A 24,546-nucleotide genomic window follows, 5' to 3' on the forward strand; every position below is an offset into this window, starting at 1 on the left:
ACAGAAATGAAATCCCTCGAATGGCTGCCAATAGAACAAATAATCCAACTGAAAACACCATACACCACCCATAAAATGGATTGGAAAAAAAGGTCCCATCCACCCATGGCTCCAGAAAATATTTTAAGGGAGAGAATTGTACACCCTATTTGATGATATTTGCAGTAAAATGATTTATTAAGGATTTAAAAAAAAAAGGAAATAACATCGCCAATCGAGGTATTTTAAAATTGAGTTAAAGTATATTTTAACTCTAAACCGATACTTTTTTGCCTATAATTATTTATGCATATAGAAAGATGCATTTTTATTTCACGGTACATCTTCTGATCAGGCAACGATCATAATAAAAAAATAGAACTAATTCTTGTGGCACTGTTCTTGTGCCGCTGATCGGAGCATCTACATGGAACTCTGTTCGTGGAAGCAGTGTGCAGACTCCTATGTGTCTGATGTTTCTCATTTTCTTTTGGGAGTATTTTTGCTCTCTGTTTATCTTTGTTGGGAGTAGTAGCCCATTTTTAGGGAGTAAACGTTGCTGGTATGACGCTTAACTGTAGTGCTGCTCTATGTGGTCCACTTGCCCCATATTCCTGGTGGAACGCAATGAAAGAAAAGTGACAAGTGCAAATCATGTATACAAGTCCAAAGAAAAAGCATATTGTGCAGAAAGAGTCAATAGAAAAATGTTCTAATAATCCCATTTTCAAAAAAATAGCCAAGACTTTCCATGTGTCCATTAATCCATGGCTGAAAAAGTAATGTTAAACCCATTCATATCAGCCCTTCCTCGGGTAGTCAGACAAACACCCATGTTCACAAGGGTCAACCAAATCGGAGTTATTCAAATTCTCCAGGCTCTGTCTCTTTACTCATCCAGCGCGTGGTGGTGGTGGTGGTGCAGGCATCGAGGTCCCAATAACGTTGCTTAGGCAGGCTGCGATGAGATACACAAAAGCATGCTAAGAATGATGATGAAGGCAGGTGGCCCCCCAACGCAACCTAGATGCCAGAGGATGCAGGAACGGAGGAAGTTATTGAGGTGGGCATGAACCAAATGTTCTTGTTGGGTTCCCTGCACTAGCCCCCTGCATCCTTTCCTATGTTTGAAGCTGTGTTCTTTAGAGATGGATCCAGTCCACAGCCCTTCCACAGCCCATTCACAGCTGCAGACAAAGTCACAAGCACAAGGCACCCGAGAGAGACCTGTATCCAAGGCTTCATGAAGACCCTTCCAACCCCCAGGTCACACTTTTTCAACCAAAACAACCTTCATGAAATTCAGTTCACTGCACTGCACTTGACTAGATCATGCATAAAAACATGTACAATACCTTCAGATACATTTCGGTGCTAAACACAGTATTTGACAACATGCAAAAGAAATTCCGAACATTGTCATCCCTTGTCATTTCACCTCTGGAGCAAAATAAATCATAAGGCTAAGGGCGCTACAACAAAATAGTAAGAACCACAACACTTCTTGAAATTGTCCACCTGTGTAAGTGTGCATTGCTTATACAATGAAGTCACATCTCTTCTGAATAGGTGTGTACTAGTGGCATGTGTCTTCAGTGGATGTTTACATTCCGCCCACAGAGACTAGGATGAAAAGCTTTTCACGAAAAATCAAATGGCTCGGCATGGAAGACTCAGCTCATCCCTGTTGGTCATTATATGCCCATCTGACAAATTGTTTCTCATTCCATTGAGTTATTGTCATTGTTTTTCCATTTGTGTCAAAGGGATTCAGCTGTTAGTTCTTGTTTCTTAGCCAATGACTTAACATAGATTAACAAACAGAAGACGTCCACCCACATGGTGCTCTTTATCATGTCACATTATTTAACAATGTCCTTACCCAAATATAAGGTCTTTGGTACTGTGGTAATTTAAGGAACGGTGCACCGTCTCCATAAAAGTGTGGAGAAGAACATGGGTGATCCACATCCAACAAGAGAGAGCCTTTAAGCCAAACACGTTTTATCTTATAACCCATCCTTCATAGTCATCAATTTCAGGTGATACTGTAAATCCAGTAGGTAGATTTAACTCAACAACTCAATTTCCTGCATTTTTTTCTACGGACCATCTCATTAACCGATCCTAGTAGAAACTATTTGATGACTGGTCACATGAAATGTTCATTATAGATCCGTGGGCGACCTGGAGAGCACAGGTACTAATCGATGAAGGTTGGACTCAGCCTTCCATCCATCCGAGATCAAGAAGACCAATTTGCACCTATTATTTACAGTGTTACCAAGCCGCAAATCTATGGAAGCAATTATTATTATGGATATCCTTTGGATACACCTCATTGTAACCACTTCAGAGATGCCTAAAATGTAACATTCACTTTTTCTTCAATGTTTGATAGTGAAATCGGTAGCATAAAACATTTTTTTTTAATTTTTTTTGTGTCCATAGAATAATGCCAGTTGACCAATGGTACCCATTCTGTTACGTTAATCATTTTATTTTCCTACAGATGACCGAGGCCACCCATCATCTCCTTTGTCGTCCTCGCCTGGCGGAGGCAGCAAGCCCACAAAAAAGCCCCCACAGAAGAAAAGAACAACAGTAGTGAGGATGGTGGACGAAGAACCGGAAGGTTGGATTTTATTTTGTGTGATAAAAAATAATACAAAGTGCTTGATCAAATGTTTCCAGAAGATCCCCACTGTCTATCCCTCCTTCACAGTGTGGTGGCATGAACGTGGGACGATCCTCAGTACAGGCTCAGAGGTTTAGGAACAGGGTGTCCACCAAAGTTGTCCAAAACCTTCTCCATAGTAATGTAGCACAGCAGTCTGAATGCTTTCGTAGGAAATGTGTGGGCTATACATGTGCACAACAAAATACACTATTCATAATATGCTGTAGCAATATATCTACTATTAAAGTATAAGGTTACAAACACTGTAAAATAAAGACTATAGTTAAAATACACAAACCAGCACAGGATGTATAGAGAAATTGTAAGGGGTTGAAAGAATCCCATCTGCCCTCCAGCACCAGGTGAGTAAAACAGTCACGAGTAGTGCAGTACTAAATAACCTACAGCAGGTAAAAGGAAGGAGGAAAGAGGATTAAAACAATTGATGAGAGCATCATAGTCACATATCAGGTGAGTACTTCTCAAAGCATGTACAGCACTGGGTCAATGAAGGGCCCCTTTCAGTCTCAAAACCTGCTAGTAAGAATTAGCAACAAATACATACAAGTCAACTACAACATGGCATGCATTCAGAGTAAAAAGCAGTGGTTTCACATGCTAAACTTCATAGAAGACTGCTGCCCTACTTTAAAAATATGTTCATTGTCTGTGAAGCTCCAAGGGACAAATGAGAGGACCAGGAAAAATGCAAGAAGCGGGGGGTGGTGGGGTATACCAAGTCCCAAAGAAGTTCTCCCTTATAAAACAACAGACTCAATCCTAAGTGAAATGAAATAAAGGTAAAGTACACTTACAGCCTACAAATGTGGGAGAAGCAGCAACCATCTAGCTGGGGAGTCTTGGGAAACTCCAAAAGCAGTGCAAGCCCTTGGTTTCAGAATCAGAGGCACAGAGAAAATGGCGGACTAGTGTGACTTCTAGTAATTCAAATTATACAATTGCAGTCTTGGGAGGGTAACTGAAAATACACTTCACCTTGAGACAGAGGCCCATGTGGATGGTACCAATGACTGGATCAATGTCCAAGGAACCAAGGATATCAAAGAGTTTGCTGGCGTGGAAATGACCCAGGAATCTCGGGTGTACAGGTACTTTTCAGGTTCTCGATAGAGTCTATTTATTTTATTTATTGTTTGCTTGTTATACAGGAAGTAAATACTGTTTCAAAGCACCCACAGAGCAACAGGGAGGGGACAAATGGATGTGAAAACAATTGAAATGCATGAACAAATATTTTAAATACAGTGGGAGGGAGTAGGACGAACCTACTATGGGCCTCATCACGACCTCGGCGGATTTCCCGCCGGCAGTATGAGCGCGAATTCTCGGCGGATTTCACACCAGCTCAGAGCTGGGTTGAAATCCGCTGAGGCCCTGATTCGGCGGACCCTTAAATCCGGCGGTAATAGCACGACCACCGGATTTAAGGGTTACCGCCGAGGTCGTGATGAGGCATGTCTTGTGAGTGCTCAGAACGTGCAAGTGCAGAAGGTAGGGGGAATGGGATAGATGCTGGGGTGCTCATGAGTGAGCAACAGGTGAAGTGTAATCATGCTTGGTAAGTGTGAGCCTCCAGGGTGGAGGGTGGCCGAAGCAAGCGCTGAGGATAGACAGAAGCTGGGGCGATTTGGTGTGGGAGGTCAAGGCCCTGTGGATGCATAAGGGCCCTGAACACCAAACAAGTAACTGTGAGATTAGCAGAGGAGAGTGGCGGGAAGGAGGAGGTAAAGCGGAAAGTCTTGAGAAGCTTCTGAAAATTTAAGAAAGTGCTGCTCAAGACAAAGTGGAGGATGTTCTAAAGAAGGAAATCAGCTGATGAAAGAGATCAACCTCCTACCCTCTGTTTAGCAAAACACTTTACACACAAAGAGTTGGTGTCAGAGGAGAGCAGGGGTCTAGAGGGGGAATATTTAGTAAGAGAGAGTTGCAGATAGTGTGGTCCCTGGCCTCAGACAGCCTTGTGGATGATACAGAGGGATTTGAATTTAATCAGTGAAGCAACCGGGAGCCAGTGAAGACGTTTTAGAGCAGGAGAGATGCGGTCCCTCGGTTTGAGGCCAAGGATAAATCTCAGTGCCCTATTCTGGATTAGCTGAAGATGTCGCAGAGTGGAAGAAGGAATATGCAGGAGGAGGCTATTACAATATTCAAGCCTAGAGAGAACCAGGGCTCGGCTAACATTAAGCTCTGTGGGAAGGTGAGAAAATGTAGAATTCCTTTGAGAAGGAAGAGCTGAAAGTGGGACTTCTCGGCAATATCCTTAGTGTGAAGGAGGAAGGAGAGAGAGGGGTCAAAGATAACGCCAAGGTTTCTGGCTTCAAAAGAGGGGGTAGGGAGAGAGCCCATGGAGGAAGACCAGAGTGAAGGGAAGCAGTGGGGAGCAGGGGTCCTAATGGGAAAGATCATTGGAAGTGCACAGACCTGGATAGCAGAAAGGCAGTCAGGGATGATGGAAGGTGCAAGAGGGTCAGCAGGAAGTTTAAAGAAGAGTTGTGTGTCATCAGCATAACACTGGAAGTTGGAGGAGAATGAGGAGGTGAGGAGTGCCAGCTGAGTAAAATAGATGTTAAAGGGCCAGCGCAAGAGGATAGAGCCTGGGGGACACCACAAGTGGAGAAGGAAGTAGGACACAAGAAGGTGCCAAGGGTGACTTGAGAGGAGCGGTCAGTAAGGAAAGAGGTCAGCCAGTCCACTGCCCACTCCGAGATACCAATGGTGTTGTGGAGCCTTTGTATGAGGATGGAGTGGTTGACCATATCAAATGCAAAGGCGAGATCAAGAAGGATGAGGACAGCTGGGGAGTTGGAATCAAGGGATGTAAGCAGTTCTTCATGGGTGTTCAGAAGAGCAGTTTCCGTGCCTCTGGATTCTCGGAATGCAGATTGATGGTTGTGGAGACCGCCAACTAGTTCAGTGTGAGAGTTGAGTTGGGACAGCGTCAACTTCTGCAGCAGTTTCCCCAGGAAGGGTGTGATGGAGATAGGGTGCTAGTTGGCTGGGCAGGTAGGTTTTGTAAGGAGGGGAGCACAAGGAAGTGCTTGATGGAGGCGGGGAAAGAACCCATAGCAAAGGAGTTGTTACAGAGATCAGCAAGTCAAGGGCAAGAGAGCCAATGTTGTCCTTGATGGTTCTACAAGAGCAAGGGGAACCCTGTCTGGAAGAGACCTTCATGGAGCTGACGACTCTGGTGACTTCATCAGGTGAGATAAGGGTGAAGGAGTTGAAGGAGAAAGGGGGAGGGTGGCTTGCCAAGGGAAGCAAGGGGGTGAGAGATAGGTTTGGAGAGTGTGTAACAAGGATGTTCAGGATGTCCTGAGTTTTGGTGGTGAAATTGAGTGGCAAGTGCTTTGGAGAGGGCCTGAGAAGGACTAGGTGAGGAGGATACTGTGGAAGGGTTGGTTAGTTCCCTGCAGATTTTGAAAAGTTTAGCTGGTGTAGACCAGCCGTTAAGGTCGGGTCCCGCAAAGGGACCTCGTAGTAAGGCGCTAATTGTTTAACGACGCCGCAGCCTTTTACGGCGCCGTTAAAAACCTTAGCGCCAAGGTCGTAATGAGGCCCACTGACATGAAATAATAAGAACTACTTTTTAATAAGAGATTAAAACTGGTTATGGTGTCATTGGTTTACACCAACCGCTATGGATTTTTACAGGAAAATAACTCCTAAATAAACATTTTCGAACTGCAGTGATCGCCTACAATAGGGATAATGATAACCCACTGGCAAACCTCAGTTAGGAGGATGCAGGTAAGGCGCAGGATTTGCTGAGCTGGGACTGTCTGCTGCAGACATTGGACACACTTGGATTGAGTTGAACCTGCCGGAGCGCGCCTACTTACTACATATGAAGACCATGGCTTGGATCAGGACAGGGTGCCACTACTTGGCAGAGTGGGAATTGCAGAAGGGGCCTTTGCAGGACTACCAACAGTCATTGCTGTTATCTGGATGAGCAATTGAGGAGACCGAGGAATACATTTTTTCGAATTTTGAAAATGCTTTTTTCTTTTTTTGCACTTTTTTCTTTTTTTTACACTATTTTCTTTTTTGAATGCAGGGGGAGATGGATGTTGATAACAGAGGGTAGAAGAAAAGAAAGCCAAATCTTGTTTCCGTGGCACGGACAACTTGGGGATCATGGTCAGGGATTGATCATTGTGTACTCTGAGGTTTACCATCATGTGCACCGGTGCCCGAGACAGACAGTAAAACCTCTGCACGCCAGGCCTCAACTCCTGCTCGTACAGACATCATTCCTGTTTTGGCTGCATTCAATTCTAGTCTGAGATAGGTCATCCATTAGTGAAACAGTCTGCTAAATTTGCCTCAGAGGTCTGATGGGGCATCTGAACGATACAATGAGCTGGATATAATTGGTAAAGTAAGGAAAGTGGATGCCAAAGGAGGGGCTACGTTGGAAAACAGGCTGTAAATAAATATTGAAAAGCAAGGGTGACAGGGCAGGGCCATGGGGGCTCCACGAAAGACTGGTTTGAAGCGACATCGTAAAGTGAACTTTACGACGTTATGTTCTCTGCCTGCCCGAAAGGACCCTATCCAATCCAGTGAAAGGTCTCCGATGGCAATTTTATTTAATTGGTTTAATAGGCGAGCATGGTGGACTGTACCGAATGCCGCGGGGCTCATCAAAACTTTGGCGGTAACCCTTAAATCTGGCGGTAGTGCTATTACTGCCAGATTTAAGGGTCCCCCAAACAGGACTTCGGTGGATTTCGCCCCAGCTCTGAACTGGGGGGAAATCCGCCGAAAATTCGCGCTCATACCGCCGGCGGGAAATCCGCCGGCGGTATTAGCGCGAAATTTCCCCACTGAGCCCAATGGGGAATGGGGCATTCCCGAATGGGCTCAATGGGAAATGGGGATTAACATTACCGCCGAACTCGTGATCCTGCGCTATTAGCGCCGGGGAGTTCGGCGGTAGGGCAGATAGCGCCGGCGTTACCGCCCAAGTCGTGATGAGGCCCGAACCATCAACCCCAGAGCGGCTTCCTGTCTCAGGCCATCAATAACAGAGACTGCACCACAATCTGATAAAAATCAGTCTGTCCAAGGCCCAAGTTGTGTTCTTCTCCAAACTGCCGGCGCTTCGCAACAGTTTGCTACTGTAAATGAAAGGATCTGCCAGACCTTTCTTTAGCAGGAGGGGTCATAATTGCTTTCGTTTGGGGCCAGTAGAACTCTGAATATAGTGGTTATTTTTCTGCATTGGTTATGTCTTCCAATGCCTGCACACGTTGATTGCGTGGAAGGTACTTAAGAACCTGTCCAGGAAGTTCTCCTTGCGGATATGGACTGGGAATTTTCTTAGATTGAGCAGTGCATTCTCAAGTTAACATATGGTATGGGGAGGCCTGGAAATGCCTGGCTCCAGGAATGTATGCGTGGCAGCCCAACTGCATCCTGTGATAGAGTTGGAGGAGTGTGGTAATGTGGTGAATGATGACGCAATGCTGTGCAGAATTATCCAGACTTCCCCCGCGAAGGACCACCGAAAGAGGCTGACAAAAGTCAAATCAGCTATCTGGGTATAACAACAAAATCCTCAAGAGTAGGGTATCAGTTGGGGACCCCTTATCTCACATTGGGGAGAATTGCATGAAGGTATAAGAAGGTCACTGAAAAGAGGGGAAACAGAGGAGTCATAAATGAGGGACTGTGGGAAAGGATAATACCTCTTCAATGATGGTTTCTGTAGGAAACCTGATGACTTGGGCTGATGAAGGACGGGCCATTTACTATGGTATATTACAATACAAGCAATCTCCAAAAAGCTATAGACACAATTTCTCCAGGAAACCAGATGTTTAGTTTAAGGGGTTCTTTCCACTAACTGGCATTGCCATGGAACAGGAAAGACCTGTTTTATGCACCAGATTTGGACCTGCCCATACGTCGAGGGTAGATGAAGGCAGCAAATGTGTTTTATTACCCAATACATAAAAATGCATAATTTGTACAATCCAAAGAGTATGCACTTTACAAGTTTTACCGACAAAGACAAGGGAAAAAGCATCAAGACAATTGAATGAACAAGCAATCATATTGTATAAAAGACTATTTAGCTAATCATTGGCTGTGTATAACAGTCCCATTTTAGGACAAATAATCCAGGGATTTCATTAAGGGACAATGGAGGAATTATGTCTAATCAAATGGGTGGTTAAGAGGGAGCTATGCGACTCATGTGTAATATTTTAGCAGTATTGTTGGCCTCTATTTGGGGCCATTAGAGGGAATTGTGACTGGGGATGGAGGAATGATATAGGAGCAGGGAATGGTACATTGTTCAATCAACTGATGGCCAGGTGTGTGTATGTGTGACAATATTTATTTACTTATTTATTTATTTCTACTGCGCCGGGGCCCGAAGTCATCAGGGCGCCGCCACATGTACACGCAGGACAACTTTAGATACACAAGTCACGAGACAACATCAATATCGGGTGACGAGGAAGGCCCTGTGGGCTAGGGAAGCTCTGTTGTGTAGATGGTGCGTGAAGGAGTGCTACATGGTAATTTCGATGTGGAGAGTATACAGCTGTCACCAAGCAACCTGCACATGCTCATTTTATAGATGATTTGAATTTCATGTATGCTGAGTTTCAAAGGTTTATAATGTCAAAAGAAAATCCCAAACTGTAACCACTAGATCCCATTGACTGCCATCCTTTTAGTACCCATAAAGGTAATTGAGCACATGGCTCTTTTGACATTAGGCAGTAGGCTTCCACCCACCTTTTTACATAAAGGAACATGCTATAAAAGCATATGATGGTAGCCCACCAATACTGTGTGTCAGCTAAATTGATATTATTGCCCATATCATGGCACTTGATTGGTTTGGTATCTTTGGTACTTGCCTAGGCCAGTTACCATCCTTCCTGATTGAGGGGTCACAGTAAGTCCACATGGAAATTACCTACCTACTAATTCCACCTTTAAAGGTGACATGTTACAAGGAACAAACTTGTTACCATTTCTATTTTATATGTATGTTTGTATATATATATCTTCGTAAAATATATTGTTTTCTTGGTGTGTACGAGCACACAAACACAATCTTGTAATATTATTTGCAAACCTTAGAGCACAAAGTAGTACTTTTGTGAAAGGCAAAGACTTTTTCAGTTCAGATAATGTACAGTAATTGTACAATATCGTTTTGCTATGTTCTAAAATGTTTAGAAAATCTACCATCAACCGATGCTGACATCCAGGATACAAGCCATCCTAGGAAGAAATCACCAAAGAAGAAGACGAAAATATGGGAAGTGGAGTACTCAGACGAGGAAATACCAGGTACTTAAAATAAGACACACAAAGTGGCACGCAGATCATCCTACACTGCCCAAAAGACTGGAGCAAGAGCTCCTGCTCCCCTTGATTGCCTTTGAATGGTTTTTCCCATTTCGGCATTGAAGATCCCAAATACAAAAATGTCCCTACAGATCGCGTATCCTGTCTAGGTTCAATCCTCTTCCCTATGCTAGGTTGGTCAGTCCAGACCCAACCATTTCCCTTTGTGACATTGAAATATGAATAATAAGGCAGCTGGCAGTTACTTGATGTCCCTCAACCAGAATTCTCTGTCTATGGGCCTCATTACGACCCAGGCGGTAAGTTACCGCCTGGGCCGTGACTTTACCACCATGGCGTAAACTATGTTTACGCCATGGTGATTGGCGGACTTACTGCCCCATTCCGACCTTGGCGGGGCGGTAAGTCCCCAATCCCCATTTACCCTTCCCCATTCCCATTTTTACCCCATAGGGTATAATGGGAGTGGGGAAGGCGTTAATTACGCCACCGTAAATTACGGTGGCGTAATTAACTCCATGATCCCTTAGCGCCATGGATTTTAACACCTGCTAAAATCAGGTGTTAAAAGCGCCATGGCGCTAAGGGACCTCGTACTCAGGCGGTAAGGGTCGGCGCTGTTAACGCTGCCGTTAACCCCTTACCGCCTGGGTCGTAATGAGGCCCTATGTCTAAAAGAAACTTTAAGAAGGATCTTTCTCCACAAATATTCTAACCTGGTAATGGATTTGCACATCTTTTTTGTACGTTAGTGAATTTAGCTTGCAGACTCATGTATTGTTGCATTTGCTGATGGGAAAGGGCACCAGACAACTTTAGTAAATATGGTCATCTGTGCCAATCAAAAACTGAAGGCAATTTATAAGAAGGACGTAACAAATGTATTGGCCAATAGGTATGAGAAAATCTGGTTTTAAAAGATGTCGGAAAAGATCTGCGGCTAATGTTTCTGTGTGTGCGTGTACGTGTGTGCTCACATACATGAGTGCGTGCATGCCTCCATTGTCCTTCCAGCAGGTCATACGTTCAGTCTTCCTCCGAGGTCAATACAACGAGAAGCACTTATTTGAGTAAAATCTTACCTTGATGCTCCAACACTAGACTAGTTCAGGGCTTGGCTAATATTTAGGTATAGCTGTTCAACCAGAAGGAACCGCTGTCAAGGAATTATGTTATAGTACCTCTTTAGTGTACTGCATTGCAGTTAGAGTCAATGTGCTTCTTTTCTATATGCTTTGGACAACCTTCCTATCACCCCATAAAATTAGCATCGTACCATGCGATAGTTATTAAGGTCAAGACAGTCAAACATTGACAAGTAACCCAAGTGAGTGGACTCTTTCTTCAAACATATCAGCCCGCTCGCCATAGTGCACCCTAAAGAAAGTGAAACAATTCTGGGACAGAAGAACATTTTAGAGATATGCCAGTCTCATTTTGGCAAAGTAACCGTAAAAGTGCTACTGCTCTTGGATTATCAGATAACTCTAAGCCTTTGCTTGGAATCGTTGCATCTGAATAGTTATTATTATTATTATTATGGTATATTTTGAGCGCGGACCTAGCTTCGAGAAGCAACGCGGCGCTTTGCAGAGGTAACAACAGAACAAATATACAGTGGGGGGATACAGAGGAGGGGTATAGCTGTACCGGGTGGCAGAGAGGAGAGGGCTGGGGGTTATCTAGTTAGTCAGTTGGCGCGAGAGGCAATGTAACGGCCTAGGTGCGAATAGTGGCCAATCATTTTGGTGAAGGTGTGCATAACTACTTTTTAGGCACATGACATCATTTGTGGGAATGACAGAATTGCATAAGGGACTCCCGGGTGACATAAACGATCAAACAGGACATTTTGTTTCCATGTTCTTTTTATATTACAATGGTAACCCCAATCACAAATGACGTGTCAATTTAAGGAGAATTTCTTTATTATCTCCAGATGATTTAGAGGAGCAGCCGCCATCATCTTCATCCTCTTCTCCTGCGGCCGTAAAGATGACAAAAAAACCATCACCCGAATCACCAAAAAAAAGGAAACCGGGGGAAGTTGTGAATTCAGAGGAGGAGTTACCAGGTATCAAATATGAAGTAAAATCACATGTGAGAGAATGTGTGAAGCAAATTTCTGAGCAAATCTAGCGTCAGCGCAAGCCAAGGACACTTTAACAAAAAGTCAAGTGGTTTAGTGTATTCCCCAAACAGGCCTTGATATTCGGGGGTCCATCAACTAAGTTCAAGGACTGTCCTAAAGCAGCCCTTCAAAATCATGTATTTAGTAGCATGACATCGATTCATGACTCTTCTTATCACCTGTGTGGCTTATGACTAACTTTGCCTTATCGCAGATTTCATGTGCCCTGACATCTTCTGTGAAAACTTGATGCGCCATCGGAACCTATGCATGTAGGCCAATAGCCTGCCGAGAGTAGAACCACATAAAAAACTGCTGAGAAAAGTTGATGAGAAATGAATTCACTTTTAACTTGAAAAACTGAAGACAATAAAAGTTGCAAAACATTAGAACCTAATAATGAGAAAAGGCTAAAATAACTATTAATGGGCAGAATTACCCAGGTTTACACCACTCCAATGAATCTTTGCCCATCCCCCCTTTTGCCATTACATTCTTATCTCCCATTCGCCGTGGATATTACACATCTCTTACAACAAATCACCTTATTACCCATAATTTCCCTCCAAATGGGGCTTTTTTCCAGCCCACACTTATACTCCCCAGCTCATTTTCACCAACATTTTGGTGTCAGATATAATCACCTACATCAGTCGCTCATTTTCTTTGCCTAAATTCAAATGTTGTGCCCAAACCAATAGAAGGCATTAATTGCATTGGTGCAGACTTTGCGGTAACTTGTACTAACCTCTTCCCTTGTGCATAATTTTAGAGGTACCCAGCCTATTCAAAATACATCATACTTTATTCTCTGTAGCATGTTAATGAGATTCCACTTGCAGGCATCGCCAATGATCCACCAGGGCTAATCAAAAGTAACATATACTGCAGAAAGTAAATAACATGGCGGGCAATCAGCAAAGCTGGGTATTGTCTGTTAACAAAGGTAAGAGGCTACATTCGTCAGGTTTTAGCCCAGAACATGACTGTCACGTTTCAGGTGAGGAGGCCACTTCCCAGGATGAAGAAATCATTACAAAGGTAATGATCATTTTATTTGTCTTAGACCATAAACAGAGCTGAATGTGCCTCAAATATGTCTTCTCGTGGCACATTTCTGGGGGTCATCGTCCAAAGGTTGACCACAGAATGCTGGGCATACTCTCCTGGTGGTGATTACAATGTTGGAGTGTTGTGGAGAAGAATGCAATTTGTGCCGGGTGCTTTACTTCCTTTCTATAGACTTAGACAACACATCATCTCCTCCATCTTCATCACTCCTACCCCCTTCAACCTGGAGATATGGAGATATCAGTGTGGATGCAAAATAAAAATCATTTGAGAGCAATAAGGAGCCTATAGCTCACTGGGAAACGATGCGTGATCTGCAATGATGTACACATCCCAAACCACCCTGCAGCCGTCTTTCATAGGGGTTCACCCTAGAATCGGGGCACGTGTAGAAGGGATGCACATTGCCACTGTGTAGCGTCTTCGTCTTAGCTTCAATGAGTTCAAGCAAGAGCTGCAAATGATGTCATGATGGCACAGACTTATGAATGTCCAGGTCTAAGCTATGCAATTTCCAGACAATTGCCCTATATACCACCGTAACCCATGTCATTCGGAAGGTGCTCATCCTTTGATGTTTTTATCCTCTGTATTCTGCGACTTGTCCCTGTTCTATTCCTATTATAACTTCAGGACTAGACGTTCCAGAATGTGAAGAGCGAAACAGGAATAGGTGAGTCTCTATTGAATGATATGGGGCATGTTGGTATGGGCAAATGCCACTGATTACTTGGGCATATTCTTAGGTCAGAGGGCCCATAAACCGTATCAAAATCTACTAGTGCCAACCATTAGTGTTCATATCTGGAGAGGGGTGTCATGCCCATCTGCAAGCAGTTACTAAGACTACAGCAATTGTCTGTTCAGGGGGGCTGAGGGGGGAGATTATAAAACAGTCTGGTGGATTTTCCCATTGACTTGAGGAGATTGTGTTAACAACTAAAAATAAATGCCCTTGATTGGAAAACAATTCATGACTGTCTCGATGTGCTGGTTTTCTGTCTTATTGTGTGCCATGTTCCAGTTCTCTAAAATGGGCTACGTGTCACTGGACAGGAATGAATGACTTCTATGCCAACCAATTAGGACATACATGGTGATCTCACTCTTTGAGTGATGAACAGATGGTTGCACCGTAATCTTAATATTACTCAGCATTGTCTTCCTCAGCACCTGATAGTGACAGCAAGGGTACAAGAACATCTCCACCCAACTCCCCGAAGAAGAGGAAGTTCTGGGAAGTGATGGATCCAGAGGAGGAACTCCCAGGTACTGCAGAGGAGCACATGAATGTGGGGAAGCACAATAGCTTTATTGATAGCCCCTCATGGTGGGCATTGCTTTACATGACAGATCTGTTGACCAGAAGTGGTTATGACTTAAATCCTCCTCCCTGGCTATCTTGTTACAGACTGTTCTACGTGAATCCACAACCGCTTTACTTTTCCACAATTCTTTCCACTGGCTTTAGACGACTCCGTCTTTTACATTGTTTCTTCACTTAGCCTCAACTGTTTGATTTATTTGCCCCTGTTTCCTGGCATCAAACTGCCCACACATTGTTTCTTTACTTAGCCTCAACTGTTTGATTTATTCGCCCCTGTTTCCTGGCATCAAACTGCCCATTCTAGTCCCTGTTTTCACTGCTGGCATTCCTTTTTCCGCTCCTCGACCCGATCTACCCTGTACACTGTCTTTCCAATGGGGCGTCTCGCCCCCTGTTTCTCAACCATCCCGGCTGCTCCTTCATGTCTCCACTAGTGCTGTCCACTCCATTCACCCCATCCCATGATCCTTTCCTCGCTCTGCCCCTGTGCCCTGTATCTCCAATGCAGGGTCCCCCATACCTTCAATGGCTTACCCATCCAACCCCCTCTGCCCATCTCAACGCTTTCACCTCCCACCCGGAAACACTGCTATGCAATCCAACGTACACCACAGGATGGAAGGGGGGGCTGTTTTTAAGTAATACCCTCTGCCATTATGTTTCTGTGGTCAAGGAAACGGGGGTCAATTGGTCATCTGTAAACAGACAAGACACCTAACGGCTGTACTTTCAAAATTAGTGATAATTAGAAAAATATTCATGTGTAGTTACCGGTTTATAGTCAAAAAGTCGAAAAAATAATGTCGAATAGCAAAAATGTCGAAAAAAAAATGTCGAATGTAAAAAAGTCGAAAACACATACATATAATAGGAAAAGTCATAATTTCGAAAAAAAAATGTCGAAAAAAAAAATGAAAACCCAAAACACTCTTTTTTTTTTTTTACCCAGATAGTAACATTTATTATGGGGGGGGTCCCCCCCAAACCCCCCATCCCAAACCCCTACCCCAACCCCCCCCCCTCCTCCCCATCCCCCCACCCCCATAGATATACCTTTAATTATTTAAAAAAAATCTTTAATATAATATTAAATAATTAATTAATTATTTAAAAAACCATCCCAAACCCCTATCCCCAACCCCCCCCCATCCTCCCCATCACCCCCACCCCCCATGGAAATACCTTTAATTATTTTTTAAAAAAAGTTTAATAAAATATTTATTATTAACACATAAAATCGAAAAAAGTCGAAAAAAATTCGACATTTTTGTAATTCGACATTTTTATTTTCGACATTTTTTTTTCGACATTTTGACTTTCGATATTATTGTATTCGACATTATGACTGGACACCGTAGTTACCTAATCATGCAGCTTTCTCATCATTAGAGGAACTCTTTGTGAAAGTGAGCCTTAATTGGGTGGCTTGGGAGGCGCCATAAATTCAAGCATTTTAATTTGAGAGTTCAATTTCCTTTCAGATGACTTAGAGAACCCCCCATTCCCCTTGTCCTCATCGTCATCACCACCAGCTGGTAGCAAGACTTCGAGAAAACCTTCACGGAAGCCTCTAAAAAAGAAAACACCCGGAGGGTGGATTGAATATGAGGATGAATTACCAGGTATCCACATGAATGAAACATACACATCATTCCTGGTGAATGTTGGGAGCCATAACAATAATGCAACACCTCACAAAATAAATGATCTAAGAGGGTATTGATTCATGGGTGCGTGGACAGCTCTAGGCCCACATGCCTAGTGATTAGATTTGACAGAAACAAAGAGCATACAAGATGACAAGATGTGTTACTTGGAGCATTGAATTTACATTAGATCTAAAGACTCTCATTAGATGGTGTACACCAAATAGTAATATTCCAGATGAGTATTTGCACATGTCTGTTTCTGTTCAAGCCTATCTAAGAGGTCCAACCCAATGACATTGCCATAGATTCCTGGATGGTGATATTATGGTGCATGGGCTTGATATTGGCATTCCGTCATTGTATTGTTCTATGGGAGTTATTAGTTCTCACTGGGATTGTTTACAATCAAAGGCAACAGGTAATCAAGACTAAAATAGTGTGCCCTGCAGTGTGAATCAAGCATGCTCTAACCTATGAAGGGTTTGCTTTCTGGCATAACAATGCTATGGCATAACAATGCTATCTCCAATTGAAGCAAAAAAGATTGCCAGGACCAGCTCACATCGAAAGCACTACGCTTGACCTGGTATTCCCCACTTCTCTAGCCTTACAATGTCTCCCCGTTTACCTTTGCAATAAACAGACCACATAGCCATGCCCACCCAGCTCCCCCACACACCTGGTCCCCCACCAGGGCCAAGTCAAACCAATAAAAATACTCGACCACGCCGTTAAAAATGATTCCATGGTTCAGTGGAAGCATACCTTGTCATCGTGACCTCGGTTTGGGTATGTTTGCCCAAATTTCTTTTAATCGCGGCAAACTGACCGAAAATAATTTGATCGGGGCTCAATTTAAACGCACATGTTTTTTTGTGTTTTTTTTGTCCCTCGCCTCCAAATTTAAGGAAGCGGGGGACACCCCTGTATGCCAAAAATTGCAAAATACCAGCCATTGGGAGCAGAGGACACCCCTGTAACCCCTGCTCTCTAGGTTTGGTATTTTGCAATATAGGCAATAAAAATTGCCCCGAAATCCAAATCACCCATGCCAAATTCAACCAAATTGGCCATTAGGTCAATTGTTTTAGGTCAAATAGGCTAATACCTGTGACCTCCGGGTCTGGCCCCTTGGAGATTGTGCCCTAAACTACACTCCATGCACCAACATCCATGCACTATTGAAACTTCGGGCTCAACAAACATAGGCTCCCTACACATTGTTACACACAAGAACTCATCAACAGAAAGTGGCCATATGTAGAAAAGAAAAGTTCAGGAGAAAATCCCACCAAAAGGAAAACCTCATCACCCTGAGAATCATCTAATTCAGCAGGTAAGGCACTTTGACCACAGGCAAAGCAAACTGCTAAACATTACTTATCATAGTGCATGCAACAGGAGCAAAGCAATCATCTAAGCCATGAAGCACTGCATCAACCCCCTGCCAGATCCTGCAATGCTGGAATCCACAGACAAATGCAACGCTATCAGCAACGTCTTCACAGACAAGAAAAGGCAACACATTCACAGCTTCAAGCACATCACAGATATCCTACCCATACCAACCTGCAACATACCAAGATGGACCAAATTCAGGAGAAATACTCCAGAAGACCTGACCACCACTCTTGCAGTGCTCAAAATGACCACCTACAAAGATGGCATCCTTCCTTCTGCCATTGTGGAAGTCATCAGAGGAGAAGCATCCGAAGCACTACTCAACATCATCAGCGCACCCCTTACACAAGACACCTTCCCAGATGTACTGGAAATGGGACAGATATACCACTCTGAAGTTACCCACACTTGTCGGTATCACCCCCAACAAAAATATTGCCGTAGATATGGCCGTTTGGTTCGCCGTAGGTGATATTTTTATTGGGGATATTATGTGGGAGCAGGGGTTGCGGGGGTGTCCCACCGCACATTAAAAAAGGATGCAGGGTTTGCGGGGGTGTCCCCCGCAGGATCCATGTGTGAATTTCGCCGCGAAAATATGGTGATATTTTTGCATCGCAGTATTTTTGCGGCGGAATTAGCACATGGAACCCACCTGTCCCAGACAACTCAGACAAATATCACCCCTATCATGCATCTCTCATTCCATGGCAAAGTTATTGAGAAGAACTTTACCCTACAGGACTACCAATCTGGATTTAGACCACCATGCAGCACAGAGACCACCGCCAAATTATGAACTATGCTCTCCACATCCTGGCACAGGCTACCCATACCCACCCATCCTACTCAACTTCTCTGCTCCCTTCAAGACTGTTCAACACAAAGCCCTCTTCAGCAGACTTGCTATTTGTATGCACTTCAATAGAACAGTCCTACAATGGTTCACCCTCTACCTCTGTAACTAACATGATATGGTATGATATGTCATTTATAACATGCCTATACACAAGTGTTTCAAGGTGCGAACATATGGGCCCCAACAGATCCCAGTACTACCCTGCAAGCTGTGGAATTGCAGAAGGCTTCATCCTGTCCCCTGTCATTGGCATCCTCTATATGGAATGGCTGCAGGCACTCCTCACAAATACTGATGTCAAGATATACCAATAGACAGGTGAGATCAGTTTTATTTAAAGATCAGTTGCATCAACAACATCCATCGACTTAAGCACAGCCTGTTCCTCATCCAAGCCTGGATGGCCATCACCTACCTGAAGCTCAACATGACAAAGGCCAAAGTAATTCTCCAATGAAAACCCAGAATGCATGCCCAACTAAAGGATTGTCTGACTGGCATTAGGCTCCATGGATTCATGCCTCAGCACTCAGCCAGTGCAGAATCCCTCAGCTTTACCATCAGCTCTGACCTGCCGTTCAAAAGACTCTTTGCCAAGAAGATCCAAACAGTACCGTGCAAGATCACCTGCCTCCACAAGGTGAAGCCCTTTAGCTCAGCCATCAATGTCTGAACAGTTTACCAAGCCCTCGGCATCTCCCACCTGGACGGTAGCAACACCCTACTTACAGAAGTCCGAGATTACACCTTGGTCCCCCCTGAAAGTCATCCAGCATGCTGAAGCTCACCTCATCACAGGGCCTCAGGCATGCAACATGGTTATGGCAACTTTCATTACCTACAAGGCAGTCACAACCCAAACAGGCTCGACCTGGCTGAGAAATGCTCCCTGGAGGTCAACGCACCATCAGAAATCATGACATTGCCACAGGGTAAACAAAGAAGGAAAGCACAGAAGCGGGCCTTTTAATACTGTGTCCTCTGTTGCTGAAACAAGTTACCAGCACAGATACCACTGGCCTCCCACATCCTATACTTCTATGAAATTCTCGACAGTCACTGATCGCCCCGCTCAACCGTAATTTGCCCCTCTTGGGCACCACCCACCCTGCACCTCCTACCCATCCCTGCAACTTCTGAGATCCACGCATCCTACTTGTAACCCACTGGGCGCTGCTCCTATGTACCGCACTGTGTTTCTACCCACCTAGGTTTGCACTTTATAAAACCCATGCATACATATGCCAGTGAGCCTTTCCTACCCTTCACTAATTCACTAGGTACGGCAGCTACTGAACTGTGCCCTGCAAGATGATACGCTCTATGCATGAGGGGGCAGGGATGCCAATGATCAATACAATGAGGAGAGCAAATCAAAAGCTTCAATTAAAACAGAGTCTTTCACTTCCCTGAAGAAGAGCTGCAGGACCCGTCATCTCCCCGGTCTTTTCCCTCATCCACCTCCGAGGGTGACAAAGGCGGAGGAAATCCTTCACCCGAATCTCCAAAGAAGAAGAGGAAATGGAAAGTGATGTATTCAGAGGAAGAACCTCCAGGTATGGGTTTTGATAATTACAGAACAAAAGTCTAGAGAACAGGGATAGTGTCCTCATTAGAGGTCAACGTGCATGATCCAGGGATTAAGGACACCCCTTCCTTGAGGATATACAGTTATGCATTTCTGTTGCCTCTAGGTGGTTCCTTTGGTACCCAATGAAAATAATGACTGCAACAAATGTAGAGGCAAAAATAATCTACCAACAAATATGCATATTGAAAGCAATGTAGGTTTCAAGATTGGGTGATCTAGCGTGTGCCACTCCAAGGCAACTACTCAGGAGTGGGTGAAAGTGGCTGCCGGGCATTCATTGGTCTCCCCATGGAATGGGTGGAGTTATCTATGCACATGGTAAGCGCACCTATTGGTGTGGGCGGAGCCGACAGGAGATAGCGGCACTAGATGAAGTTAGTATTGTTTTATTTGTTCGCCCAATGATTTTAAGGAGTTAACAAACTCTCACTTACTTGACCTTTTAAAAGTTACCCTTGCAATCTATGTTTTTGCAGGCCATATTTGTGACGTCAATAGATTCACACAGACTTCAGAGGTATTCAGGCTACTAGGTGGAGGCACCACAGCACATTTGGCTCTGCTGTGCGTTATCCAGACCTCTAGGCTTTTGAGTCTATCCGGAATATTCCTGCACCTTCGCCATTGCTCCAAGGTGAGGATAGTTAGGATCTGAAGTCTGACCACTTCATAACGCTTAGAAATAACCACGCCAATAGTTAGGCTAGTGGCACCCCAGTCTTCCTTTACAAATTCACCCGAGAGGTCACAATTGGCACCTCTGTTTTATGAGCGCTGAGTTGTAGTTCTCAAGCAATCTCTGCAGCTCTACACCTTAGACGCCACCCCCATATCGTGGAAGAGAAAACTAGGGAAACAGATCTATGGGTTAAGATCCCCCTTATTGCTGAGGTTAGCGGGCAACAGAGGCATAGACAGGGTAAGGCCTGAGCAGTCAAGGCCCTCCTAAAATCTGTAAATGCCAACTCAGCAGTAATGGTGGGCATTTGCAGATGTGAATATCACTCATGTGGGCCCAACTCCATTAGCTTCAGGCCCCACTTGCTAGACCTTCCTGGCTACGCCTCTGGCGGGCAACCTAATGTCAAAGGCAAGGGTGCACCGGCCTGTAGGGAACTCTGGAGAATTCCCAGCAGGCCTTCACACCCTGGCCCTCTTTTGTGTGATTGCCTGTTTTATTTTCAAATGTTCTCATAGGAAAAGGGTTGGACTTGCTGTAAAGGGGCCTCATTACGAGTATGGAGGTAGCCATGGTGCTATTAGCGCCATGGCTGCCTCCATAACGGGCTCCAAAACCGGGTTCCTTCAATGAGGAATAACCGGGTCATTCCAACATTGGAGGACCCGGTAATTCCTCCTTGAAGGAACCATTCCCCATTCCCATTTGAGCCCCCATAGGGCTCAATGGGAATGGGGAGGAAGCTAATAACAGGCATGTAAATAACGGCCTGTTATTAGCTCCCTGTTCCCCTCGCGGGACCCAGAAAGGACGTCTGATTTTACCAGAAGTCTGTACCGAGTCCCGCAAATGGAACCTCGTAATGGGCTCTCCCGTAATGGAGGGTGCCGGTCCCGTACGGGCACCCTTCATTACGGGAGCGCCAGGGTCGTAATGAGGGCCAAGGTGTAATATGGGGCCACTTTGAACATTATTTCCAGAGCCTCTTTTGGTTCCCAGTCCATCCCTGGTCACAGGCTCAAATACTGTGAGGCTCCACTCAAGCTGTATTACTTCTAAGATAAAAGGATGATGTTGAATGCACAATCCTAGTGCGTGGTAGTGTCAGAGCCTCCGTGCAACATAAGAACAGTTTTAATTATTGTACAAGTATGAAGGCATGCCCAGCCACACAGTGCAATTTCAGGCACACCTTAAGTGGTTGTAAATGTGAAATATCAAAACTTCAAGAACTTCACAATATTTTGAATCACATTTTTGCCAACATGAAATGGTGACCTTTGACCTGAGGGGTGGGCATTGATTCCTCGCCCTTAGGATGACAATACGATATCCCAGCATGCAGCTGAACCTTAGCAGCACATTTTAAACACGCCTCATTCTTACGCGTTTCACAACATGTGCGGCTTCTACTTTGGGTTGGGTAGCACTGTCCTCCCAGCCCCTCCCAACGTGCCCAGCCCGTTCCACAAGCTGCCACCTCCCGTACAATGGTAAATCACAATTTGCTGTCTCCACCCACGCAGACCCTATGATGATGGGCCCCCTATCATTGGTCTACTCTCAAGTTCTTTCTATCAATCACAGTCAAGATGAAAACTGCATCTGTAATAGTCAATTATTGCCCTGCTAGGTTTCAAGTAAAAGCTGTCTTTCAAAAACTGTTGGTTGAGTTGTGGGGGCACTTCCGGGAGAATCCCAGGAACTTCCTCCTGGTTCTGCTGTTGCCTGGTTTCCATTTGGGGGATTTATATGAAACAGGTGTTCATGTATTTGGCTCTTATTCTTACCACGCTGTATTGAATAAACGTGCAGACGGGGACGCGTGTATTGATTTTATTTAAGAGAAAGTCGAGGGACTGGCTCAGAAACTCTGTGCATTCGCAAAATGGCGGGAGGCTGGCTGGTCCCTTAGCAGGGCGCTTTACAATGGGAGATAGCAACGAGTCAGCCGAGTGCTATCCAGATGGTGGAGGGAGAAGTTGGTTCACCTGGGAACATGGGCTGGGGCCATCATTTGCACTCATGCTCCATGGAGGGAGCAGTTGGGCATTTTGGGTGATGGGGATGAGGCAACTGTAGCTTTCAGGTCCAAGCAACATAGCAGAAATGGGCTATCGGGTGGTGCTTAGAAAGTGCTTCATGCAGGGGCAGATGTTGAAGGCCTCATTCCGAGTTTTATCGTATCCCGGCAGTAAATCTGCCGAGATACCACCAAACTGTATTACCGTTACATGCACTTGGTGCGGTGGATTACAAGTGGTAGTGGCGGGGTTAGTCCCCATTTATTAGGACTCCATTGGGGCATTTTGGCGGAATTACCACAGTGGTACTTCCGCCGGCGGTCATTCTGTCGAAATTGGGTGAGAGGTTTGCGGATTTACCTCATCTCATAGCTGGAGGTGAGTCCTCCAACTTTCCACCAACTCATAGTTGGGCGGTGCGGTAATGCGCTGTATATGGTAAAACTGCCACTTTTTACCCGGAGCGCCCAACTCGTAATGATGCCATTGTCAATATAGACAAAGCACACACCACAAAAGGAATTGTGTCTGAGTCGTCACATGCCATGTGTTTTACAACCAACTGCATGGTTATCACGTTAGGACAAAAGACTGAGTCAACCGTACTGGGATTGGTAAGTGTTGTAATCAGCCCATTGAATTATTTTATCAGCCACGTTACTCAAAAACCCGCAAACTCTAACTAGATTTTACAAACCCATCATTTTCCATGCTTTTTATTCAACAGATTTTGCCACACTTTCACCTAAAACCAGAGACTTGTTGAACCCTGTTTGACTGCATTCATAAATCTGGTTAAGCAGTAACACTGTTCAGCATCCACTGCTTTCCAAAAACAAGTATTGGCAATGCAAAGAGTTTTGGCTTTTGTGTAGGTATGCGAAAGGCATTTGCTAGGCACTGCCATAGTGTGATTAACTGGCCATCAATGGTAACGCTGCAAAATGGTGAAAGAATCGGGGCATATAATAGCAGTGCCTGGCAAATGACTATACTTACAAACAAGCCAAAACGATTTGATTTGCTAATGCTTGTTTTTAACAGGACTTCAGTGTAGGACACCGATTGCGCTTTTTAAATAGAGTGGATAAAGGCAGACCTGGTTAAGACATTTCTCTTACACCAGTAGCATGTTTACAGCTCCAATTAAGCCATTAACTCTCAGAAGACTGCGTTGAAAAAATACTGGCAGGCGCTTCCAGCACAAGGTTTGATGGTAGGACTTGATAAAGCTAGCTCAAAGAGATTCGAGGAGGATGTGATTTGGGCAGGGATGCGCAGGAAGCGGGTGAGAATGGCCATATAGATTAGCATATCCATGAGCAGTCAAAAGAAGGGTGAATAACCAAACAGCAACTACAAGCTTTGTGTCCCTCCTCTTGTGCCATTTCTCCCTACCGGTCCTCTAATGCAATAATGTCTGCTGATAGGTGACACTTTACCAAAACTAAAAATACTCTGTTAGATAATAGATTGGTTTAAATGGCTTAGATCTGGTTAAGCACATGTTTATTGGTAGTCGCATCTGGTTGACCCATGCAATAAGAACCAGGATCCCTACTCGACCCCCAGCAATAAAGCTATTATTGACCAGTAGACACATGTGGATGGCAGGTGCAGCAATGGGTTACACCTGCTCTTTTCAAATCTGTGCTTTTCTTAAATCCAGAAGATCCAGAAGATCCAGAGAATCCTTCATCCCCAGGCACAGGCGGGAAGACTCAGAGAAAACAATCCCCACCATCACCAAGGAAGAAACCGGGGACGAATTCAGAAGAAGCAGCGCCAGGTATGAC

At 44.6% G+C, this 24,546-nt stretch overlaps 1 protein-coding gene across 7 annotated transcripts in view; it reads left to right on the forward strand.

Moving 5' to 3' along the window:
* PRG4 (proteoglycan 4) overlaps positions 1–24,546 on the forward strand; it is a 422,062-nt gene that overhangs the window by 152,169 nt on the left and 245,347 nt on the right. For 5 of the 7 annotated variants that reach the window (XM_069641367.1, XM_069641368.1, XM_069641372.1 and 2 more), the window contains 7 exons: positions 2,492–2,614; positions 9,887–10,000; positions 11,958–12,092; positions 14,376–14,489; positions 16,029–16,169; positions 19,872–20,012; positions 24,420–24,539. In XM_069641367.1, the coding sequence (XP_069497468.1) occupies positions 2,492–2,614; positions 9,887–10,000; positions 11,958–12,092; positions 14,376–14,489; positions 16,029–16,169; positions 19,872–20,012; positions 24,420–24,539 (888 nt within the window). The remainder of the gene's footprint in view (positions 1–2,491; positions 2,615–9,886; positions 10,001–11,957; positions 12,093–14,375; positions 14,490–16,028; positions 16,170–19,871; positions 20,013–24,419; positions 24,540–24,546) is intronic. The other 2 variants (XM_069641369.1, XM_069641370.1) reach the window with 2 other exon arrangements.

Source organism: Ambystoma mexicanum, chromosome 1q, assembly GCF_040938575.1.
Source record: "Ambystoma mexicanum isolate Mex_15411 chromosome 1q, UKY_AmexF1_1, whole genome shotgun sequence".
Lineage (NCBI taxonomy): Eukaryota > Metazoa > Chordata > Amphibia > Caudata > Ambystomatidae > Ambystoma > Ambystoma mexicanum.